General features: G+C 52.4%; 1 protein-coding gene across 1 annotated transcript in view; it reads right to left on the bottom strand.

Annotated features, from left to right (window-relative positions):
• dag1 (dystroglycan 1) overlaps positions 1-10000 on the bottom strand; it is a 37979-nt gene that overhangs the window by 12747 nt on the left and 15232 nt on the right. The window contains exon 2 of the mRNA XM_069678580.1: positions 2918-3625. Within this exon, the coding sequence (XP_069534681.1) occupies positions 2918-3343 (426 nt within the window). The 5' untranslated portion in view covers positions 3344-3625. The remainder of the gene's footprint in view (positions 1-2917; positions 3626-10000) is intronic.

The raw sequence follows: 10000 nt of genomic DNA, 5'->3' as shown, positions 1-10000 counted from the left end.
GGCACACTGTGCTGAGTCTGTGATAAAGGTCAGACTTAACATGCGCTCTGAAATCCACGCAGGACATGAACGCATCGCTGAGACCAACACAGAAACAGACTCGTACTCAAAGGGACGCCCGGCCAGGACAGTGATTACAGTTTAAAGTAAAAACTAAACACACACACACACACACACACACACACACACACACACACACACACACACACACACACACACACACAGGTCAGCTCCACAGTCTTGTATCAGTGCTGTATCAGAGGAACACGTCCTGCAGTCACACAGGAGACGTTTGTATCTCAAACAGAAAGTTTCCAGCAGGACTTTGTCGAACACAACCCTCTGATCTTATGAATGACTTTTAGCAGCATATAATTAGGAACATGTGACCCTGCAGCCTCTCCTGCTGCATGTTTAATTACATAGCAACATGGCCACCTCGTCCTGCTGCCAGCACACAGGCTGAGCGCTACAGCCACAGTGACTCATATGTTCTGCTGCCTCTTTATCTACGGCTGCTGCTCCTCCCTCTGCTCGGGACCACTTTCCACTGACGGCCTGCCAGGCAACACACACACACAGCTAACACACACACACACACACACACACACACTGATGCACAACTACAGGGCGAAAAGAGGCTGACAGAAATACTTGTATTAAGGGGAGAGGCTGCAGCATCAGAATGTAGTGAAAGAGAGAGAGGAAGAAGAGAGAGAAAGAAGAGAGAGGGTTGTGGTTTTAAAACACAGAAAAGAAGAGAAAAAAGCAACAAGCAGGAAACAAGATTGTTGCTCATGTTTCAGAAGGAGGACGAGGAGGAGGAGCAGGAGCAGGGGGAGGGACGGGAGGAGGAGGAGGAGGAGGATTTTTATACCAAGAAGTGGTATAAAAAATAAAGAAAGAGGGAGGAGGAGGGAGAGGAGAAGATGGTGGAGAAACACAGAGGAGGTGATGAGGAGAGAACAGAGGAGCAGATCACAGGAAGTGGAAGTTGGCTTATTGTGAGGTCATGTCTGGGAGCATCTTTAAATAAAGATTTTATTTTAAACTGACTCAACAGGAGGATCTAAAAGAAGCTTCAAAGGGTTAAAAAGGACGAGGATCTGAAGAGTCATGTGACCGTACAGTCAGACAGCAGTGTGCTGGAAAAGAGCCTGCGGACTGACCGGCTGCTTGTGTCACGTGATGTCAGATATATTGATCCAGTTTATCATCTTTACAGACGTCTTATCTCCCTGTGCTGATTCGTCCTCCAGCTGAACCAACATCCATGTTTTATTTAAACCTCCTCACTAAGCAGCAGACGGCCCGCTGGCTCGGTTCCAACTGTCACGAGAAATATACGTCATGTTCCTTTAAAAGGCCAACTCCAGCTGATGGAGTCAGCCTCATCAGCTGGAGTCAGCCTCATCAGATGGAGTCAGCCTCATCAGATGGAGTCAGCCTCCATCAGCTGGAGTCAGCCTCCATCAGCTGGAGTCAGCCTCATCAGCTGGAGTCAGCTTCATCAGATGGAGTCAGCCTCATCAGCTGGAGTTAGCCTCCATCAGCTGGAGTTAGCCTCCATCAGCTGGAGTCAGCCTCCATCAGCTGGAGTCAGCTTCATCAGCTGGAGTCAGCCTCATCAGATGGAGTCAGCCTCATCAGCTGGAGTCAGCCTCCATCAGCTGGAGTCAGCTTCATCAGCTGGAGTCACTACTCTGTAAAACTCTCTGAGACTCATGAAACACTGGAGAGAGATGAAATCTACCTGCTGCTGAAAAACAGGACAGTGACGTATTTAAAGTATTTAAAGGGAATGAAATGCTTCTGTAAACGGTGAGTTTGACACGTTTCTGCAGCGTGTGTAACTGTTTCCTGTGTCACAGAGTTTCATTAGTCTAAAGTCTGAACGTTCTCCTGCTGCTCGTCACAGAGGAGTTTGAATGATATGATCTGATGTGATGTGACGAGGGGGAAGGGAGGAGCAAAGGTTGGGAGGAGGGGAGGAGAGATGGGATTTAAAAGCCAAAGAGGGATGAAGGAGAGGAAGAAAAGGTCTGAATATGAAAGGCTGGAATGTGACGAGGGAGATAAAGAGGGAGAGAGGAGAGGAGGAGATTTAAAAAGAGAACATGATGATGGAGGGAGGAGGGGAGGGAGGGAGGGAGGAAAGGCTGGTTAGAGATGGAGATGATGTGAGGAAGATGAAGGACAGGAAGGAAGGGAGTGCAATATTAAAGGTTTAGCCTGGAGAAGTGAGAGAGGGAGGAGAGGAGGTGTGAAAGTACAGGAAGTGTGGAGACATGAAAGAGTGCTAGAGGGACAGAGACAGAGGAGGACGAGGAGGAGAGGAAGAAAAGTGAGGAGAAGAGGAGAAGAAAGGAGGATGAAGCGGCTGAGGAAGAGTCAAAACGAGAAGAAACAGGAAGTAAGGGATGGAGGGTTTCAGACTGCAGCATTCGATCATTACAGAAGGTTGTTTGTGATGACGATGGTGTGACAGTCAAAGGTCATGTTGCTCGTTGTTTCAGATCTGTGCAGCCTGAGGGCAGGTAGCTTTATTTTGAAAGTCTACCTGGATGTTGCTTCTTTATCATTGCTAACTTTGCAGCCCTGCACGTGTTCACTGAGTCTATAGGAGATTCTACAGAGTCACATGTTGAAGCTTTGGGCCTCGGACCCACTGACAACGTGTCCGTAGATATAAGAGTAACAGGAAGTCAGATCTAAACAGGAAGTAGACATGTGGGATAACTTCCTGTACATTCCTTCCAGGTAAAACATCAAACGTCTCCTGGTGCGTGTTAAACAGTTAAAAGAGTTCACTTTCAGTTAGCACAGAGAGAAGGGAAGGGAAGCTAACGTTAGCCTCACAGACAGATTAGCATGCTACACACGGTCAGAGGAACAAACAGGTGCTGCTGAGACTCACCTTGATGATGTCACCCAGGTAAACATCCTCCATCTTGTTGGGCACCTTCATCTGGAAGATCCGACCCACCACCGCCAAGGAGTCTGGGAAGGCAGAGGGAGGGGCCGTGTTCTGCTGAGCCGCAGACCTCTCCAGGGTTTCCATGACAACAGCCTCCATCGCCTGGAAACCCTCCGTCACTTCCTGGAAGTCCTGCAGCAGTGAGGAGCGCATGGACGCTTCCAGCTCGCCTCCTCTGCCCACTCCCTCACCTTCTCCTGCCTCCAGTAACTCCATCGCTCCCAGCACATCCATCTCCACCTCAGCACCCACCGACGGGGGCAGGAGGCCGGCCACGGCCAGCAGGAAGCCCAGCAGCAGGGCTCTAGTCCTGGGGAGTCTGACGTCCAGGCCCCCGCTCACCCCCACGCTCAGTTTGTTCTGCATTCTTCTTCTTCTGTCGGCCGGCACTGAAGCAGGAAACCAAATAAAAAGGAGGATGTCCGAGTGGGAGGGGGGACTGAAGGGGGAGCATGCACCCCCGACAGATCCAGCTAATCCCTCCTTTCAAATCTCCCTCCCTCCCTCTCTTGCTCCGCCCACTCCTCTGCACTGACGCTCTCCTGCTCGCCTCCTCTTTTGTCCTCTTTCCCTCCCTCGGCTTTATTCTTCCTCTTCCCCTCGGCCCTTTGTGCTCGTCCCTCAGAGGTTCAGGAGGCCCATGGAGATCTGTGAGGAGAGAGAGAGAGACAGACAGACAGAGAGAGAGGGAGAGAGAGAGACAGGCAGAGAGAGGGAGAGAGAGAGACAGAGACATGGTTAGAGGAGGGAACATCAACGACTCAAACTGAAGCGTCTCACTGAATCAGGAGTCGATCTCTGCTCATCTTCAGACCTTTAAACTGATTCTTCCTCACTAATCTCATTGTGGAGAGAAATCCATCATGGAGGGGGGAGGAGGGGGAGGAGGGGGAGGAGGGAGAGGAGGGGGGTTAATAGTATCAATGCTGAGGAGTAATCTGATTAGTTCTGGCAACAGTTTTGGCTCTCTCACTTTCACCCTCTGTCCTCTCACACACTCACATTCTTCTTTTACAACAGTAAGGGATGAAGGGATGAAGGGATGGAGGGATGAAGGGATGAAGGGATGGAGGGATGAAGGATGGAGGGATGGAGGGATGAAGGGATGAAGGATGAAGGGATGGAGGGATGAAGGATGAAGGGATGGAGGGATGAAGGGATGAAGGGATGGAGGGATGAAGGATGAAGGGATGAAGGGATGAAGGGATGAAGGGATGGAGGGATGAAGGGATGAAGGGATGAAGGGATGAAGGCGGGTCTGTAGGCACGTTTTCAGCATGTGATGTCAAGGAAAGCAAATAAAGTCAGTTTGTGTGAAACGTTTTCTGCTGCTCGATGCAGAAGAACTTTTTTCTCTTGGTGACAGAAACGTCTGATGAAACAACAGGTGCAGCCTTTTGTCAGAGCAGGTATCACCTGCCTGTGAACACACCTGACTCATAGAGTCAGCTGTAGGGTTGTACAGTTGACGGGCAGCAGAAGAAGGTGAGCTTGAGATTTAAAAAGGTTACGGACAGGAGGCAGCTGTGTGTCTACGTCCGAAACACCAACAGAAGGTGTCAGAGGTGTGGACACGCAGGTGTGGCTCATCCTGTTTGTCGCTGGAGTTTGAAGGTGGTTTGTCTCCTTCTGCACAGATCAACACACAGGTATCTTTCATATCGTAGTACGTAATGCAAAGTCTGTTTTTCAGTTTGGTTCAGCCCAAAGGAGGGGAGAGGGAGGAGAGAGGGAGGAGAGAGGGAGGAGAGAAGGGGGAGGGAGGGAGGGGAGAGAGGGAGGAGAGAAGGGGGAGGGAGGGGAGAGAGAGAGGAGAGAGAGGGAGGAGAGAAGGGGGAGGGAGGGAGGGGAGAGAGGGAGGAGACAAAGGGAGGGGAGAGAGGGAGGAGAGAAGGGGGAGGGAGGGGAGAGAGAGAGGAGAGAGAGGGAGGAGAGAAGGGGGAGGGAGGGAGGGGAGAGAGGGAGGAGAGAAGGGGGAGGGAGGGGAGAGAGAGAGGAGAGAGAGGGAGGAGAGAAGGGGGAGGGAGGGAGGGGAGAGAGGGAGGAGAGAAGGGGGAGGGAGGGAGGAGAGAGAGGGAGGAGAGAAGGGGGAGGGAAGGAGGGGAGAGAGGGAGGAGAGAGGGAGGAGAGAAGGGGGAGGGAGGGAGGGGAGAGAGGGAGGAGACAAAGGGAGGGGAGAGAGGGAGGAGAGAAGGGGGAGGGAAGGAGGAGAGAGAGGGAGGGGAGAGAGGGAGGAGAGAGGGAGGAGAGAAGGGGGAGGGAGGGGAGAAGGAGAGGAGAGAGAGGGAGGAGAGAAGGGGGAGGGAGGGAGGAGAGAGAGGGAGGAGAGAAGGGGGAGGGAGGAGGTGAAGGTGATATACGGTGGGACCTTGGATTAGGCAACAATGGGGAACCCGTCAAAGCTTTCTGTGAGCAGCTAATGAATGCATGCTTTCTGTATAGAGAGAGGGGTCAAACTGAGTGTGTGTGTGTGTGTGTGTGTGTGTGTGTGTGTGTGTATGTGTGTGTGTGTGTGCGTGCATGCGTGTGTATCCATTGTGCGTGTGGAGAGCTGAACTCAGAGGTTTGTTATTCATGTGGGTCTTTCATGAAGAGGATCCCCTCCTGCGAGTGTGTGTGTGTGTGTGTGTGTGTGTGTGTGTGTGTGTGTGTGTGTGTGTGTGTGTGTGTGTGTGTGTGCGCGTGTGTGTGTGTCCTGAGGGCTTCCGTTAAAGAGAAAAAGATGGACAGAAGCAGAAAGAAAGAATGAAAGTGAATGCCACCAACGCCCCCCCCGCTGTGAGTCCATTCCTGCTGCAGAGTGAAATCACTGCAGAGGTCTCTGAGGGAACAACACACCTCCCAGGTAGCTTTGAGCGCCTCAAACATACGCACGCACACACACACGCACACACTCTTTGTTGTTGCTGCGTCGCCCTTCACAGCTTCACCTTCAACTAAACTTTGTCAGTGATCAGGCGCTGCAGCTTCCTGCTTCTTCCTGCTGCTTCCTGCTTCTTCCTGCTGCTTCCTGCAGCTTCCTGCTGCTTCCTGCTGCTTCCTGCAGCTACCCGCTTCTTCCTGCTTCTTCCTGCTTCTTCCTGCTTCTTCCTGCAGCTTCCTGCAGCTTCCTGCAACTTCCTGCTTCTTCCTGCTGCTTCCTGCAGCTACCCGCTTCTTCCTGCTTCTTCCTGCGGCTTTCTGCTTCTTCCTGCAACTTCCTGCTTCTTTTTGCTGCTTCCTGCTTCCTCCTGCAGCTTCCTGCTTCTTCCTGCAGCTTCCTGTTACTTCCTGCTGCTTCCTGCTTCTTCCTGCTGCTTCCTGCTTCCTCCTGCAGCTACCCGCTTCTTCCTGCAGTCACCTGCTTCCTCCTGCAGCTACCCGCTTCTTCCTGCAGCTACCCACTTCTTCCTGCAGCTTCCTGCTTCTTCCTGCTGGTTCCGGCTGTCAGACAGGAAGTGAAAGTGTCTCTGTGCTTCCTCTGAAGTGATGTTGTCTCTCTGAACACGACGTGGAGCGCTAAAGTTTCACAAAACACTCTTTAAAAGTCATCCAAGATGGCTGCCGGGGATACACTCCCTCTCTTTCATGTCAGGGCCGGGGGCAGCATCCCTCCTTTCTCCTTTATCTCCTTTGGTTCAGACTGTTTCTCCTCCTTCTTCTCTGTCATCACTCTCTCAGTCTCTCCTGATCTCAGGATGCTCGTCCTGTCGTATCTCTCTGCCTCTTTCCTAAACACTTCCGATCCTCTCGAGCTACGCCACACCTCCTCTCTCAAAAATCCCAAACCTTGCAGGCCTTCTCTCCGCCTCTCCTCCGCCCGTCCTCCTCATCACAAACAGCTCGTCTATTCATGAGGTGACAATAGAGCTGATGATGGAGGGAGTGTGTGTGTGTGTGTGTGCGTGTGCGTGTGCGTGTGCGTGTGCGTGTGCGTGTGCGTGTGTGTGTGCGTGTGTGTGTGTGTGCGTGTGTGCGTGTGTGCGTGTGTGTGTGTGTGCGTGTGTGCGTGTGTGTGTGTGTGTGTGCGTGTGTGTGTGTGTGTGTGTGTGTGTGCGTGTGTGCGTGTGTGTGTGTGTGTGTGCGTGCGTGTGTGTGTGCGTGCGTGTGTGTGTGTGCAGGATAAAGCAGCTCTGTCAGCGCAGAGAATCAGACACACACACAGACGTAGAGCTATCATTACCTCGACACCAAAAACACCCCAAACACTCCAGCCTCCTCCCTGCATTGATCGCCCTGACCCAGGCGGAGAGAGAGAGAGAGAGAGAGAGAGGAGGGACGATCACTTCAGGTTCAAGAGGAAGTCCTTTATTTTAAACCTGTTTCTGGCTCCAAGTGACCAACGGGTACTAAACGTGTTAGTTTGTCTCCGAACTCTGAACTTTGGACCTTTTTAGTCATTTAGACCTAAAAACAGGTGAAACAGGTGAAACAGGTGAAACACTGGATTCACCTTTAACTTGAGCGACGTCAGACATAACAAACCTCCTGATTGGCCAAAAACATCAAAGCACTACCACTGAGAGAAACTGTTACTCCACATGGTACATTACGACAAACAACTGATGCTAACAGATTAGCATGTAGCCTGAGGACGCTGGGGGCCGGTCGGGGGGTTTGTGAGTGTGTGTGGGTGTGACAGCTGGAACGAGCTCCCCGAGCACCATGGAGACACCTTTGTTCTGAGCAGGCCCTAAACCCGTCTCTGTGAGTCTCTGATTATTGTCCTCACAGATTTATGGAGCTGCAGGAGGGACGGGCACTTTCCCACATGCTCGTCATGTTGAGGCTGTGGGGGCGGGGGAGGGGCGGGGGATTCAATCTTAGTATAGTTTGAGTGACATCAGAGTTCTGGGTTTGGTTGAAACACAACGTGAAGTTTGGCGATCAGTAAACAGTCTAACCTGCGTCCTGCCTGCTGACTGACTCCTGCTCTGAGTTAAAATAAGGATCATGACAGCTCGTCTCCACGATCAGGTGACGAGGACCTCTGCAAAAATAAACCGGGAACCGGACACTCGCATGCTTTCCTCTTCCTCTGGGGGGTGGGATGGAAGTGGGGGAGAGGGCAAGGGAGGAATGATGAGAGGGGAGGGGGATGGAGGGATGAGACACAGAGCTAAAAGAGGCGTCTATAGTTAGCACGGAGCTGTGTTTCCTGTTGGTGTTGATAACAGGGTGGAGGTGGAGGCGGAGCTGTTACACACCTAACCATGCTCTGCTCAGACGTGTGTGTTCACCTGCTCTCTCTGGATGATGTAAAGCTTTTAACCTGCAGTCAGTCAGCGAAGGATGTCTGCTCCAACCAGAGCTCATTCATCATTTGATCCTAATGAGTCTTTATTAAACTGTTCATGTCTGAGCCCTTTAACCACAGCTTCCTCCGCTTCCAGCCTGAGATGAGCCTCGTGTGTCTCATGCAGAGGAATCTGCATTAACAGCACAGATTAAAGCTCCTGTGTGAGAGGATCACAACTCTGTGACGGACAGAGACATCACGACGAGTCATTACTGATCATGTGGACGATTTCACACGGCAGAATAATCTGTTACACACACTGAACACTAAGAGCAACACTGTGAGGAGAGGAGGCAAGAGAGGAGGCAAGAGAGGGGGCAAGAGAGGGGGCAAGAGAGGGGGCAAGGTGAGGAGGCAAGAGAGGAGGCAAGAGAGGGGGCAAGAGAGGGGGCAAGAGAGGGGGCAAGAGAGGGGGCAAGAGAGGGGGCAAGGTGAGGAGGCAAGAGGGGGGCAAGAGAGGAGACAAGAGAGGAGGCAAGAGAGGAGACAAGAGAGGGGGCAAGAGAGGAGACAAGAGAGGGGGCAAGGTGAGGAGACAAGAGAGGGGGCAAGAGAGGAGGCAAGAGAGGGGGCAAGGTGAGGAGGCAAGAGAGGGGGCAAGAGAGGAGACAAGAGAGGAGGCAAGAGAGGAGACAAGAGAGGGGGCAAGAGAGGAGGCAAGAGAGGAGACAAGAGAGGAGACAAGAGAGGGGGCAAGGTGAGGAGGCAAGAGAGGGGGCAAGAGAGGAGACAAGAGAGGAGGCAAGAGAGGAGACAAGAGAGGGGGCAAGAGAGGGGGCAAGAGAGGGGGCAAGGTGAGGAGGCAAGAGAGGAGGCAAGAGAGGGGGCAAGAGAGGGGGCAAGGTGAGGAGGCAAGAGGGGGGCAAGAGAGGAGACAAGAGAGGAGGCAAGAGAGGAGACAAGAGAGGGGGCAAGAGAGGAGGCAAGAGAGGGGGCAAGAGAGGAGACAAGAGAGGAGGCAAGAGAGGAGACAAGAGAGGGGGCAAGTGAGGAGGCAAGAGAGGAGGCAAGAGAGGGGGCAAGAGAGGGGGCACGAGAGGGGGCAAGAGAGGAGGCAAGAGAGGGGGCAAGGTGAGGAGGCAAGAGAGGAGGCAAGAGAGGGGGCAACAGAGGGGGCAAGAGAGGAGACAAGAGAAGAGACAAGAGAGAGGGCAAGAGAGGAGAGAAGAGAGGAGGCAAGAGAAGAGACAAGAGAAGAGGCAAGAGAGGAGGCAAGAGAGGAGACAAGGTGAGGAGGCAAGAGAGGAGACAAGAGAGGAGACAAGGCGAGGAGCCCAGGAGACAGCTAACAGAAGCATCAGGGCTGCCTCCTCATAGCTGCTGACCTTTGCTCTGTGGTTGTCACCGTCACAAACACTGTTACAGAGTGAACGCTGACAGACCTGAGTCAGCTCTCCTCAGTCTGATCTCTGAGGTGTTTCAGCTGCATCACCTCAGAGCTGCAGGTGAAACACCTGTAACTCTATGTCTCCTCACTGTCCGTCATTGAAGAGGTTTGAAACAGGAGCTGAAGTCTCTCCTGATGATTACAGAGGGAAACACGCTGAGCGAGTTTCACCTTTAAAGTCAGTGTTTCTCTGGTGCAGCTGCACGGCTGATAGCAAGCTGATGCTAACGTTAGCTCTCTAGCTGACTGATGATGATGGAAAGACACAACAGTGACCTGAAAAGAGGTGAGGGGAAACGCTTGAAGAAAACTCAAGAAACGAGCATCTTACAGGTGAAAGGTGAGACTCATGGAGGCT

This window comes from Semicossyphus pulcher, unplaced genomic scaffold (genome assembly GCF_022749685.1).
Source record: "Semicossyphus pulcher isolate SPU_LCO1_2020_fin unplaced genomic scaffold, fSemPul1.0.p SCAF_3, whole genome shotgun sequence".
Taxonomy (NCBI): domain Eukaryota; kingdom Metazoa; phylum Chordata; class Actinopteri; order Labriformes; family Labridae; genus Semicossyphus; species Semicossyphus pulcher.
Note: the sequence above shows the minus strand (reverse complement) of the source record. Positions and strands in the feature narration are given on the sequence as shown.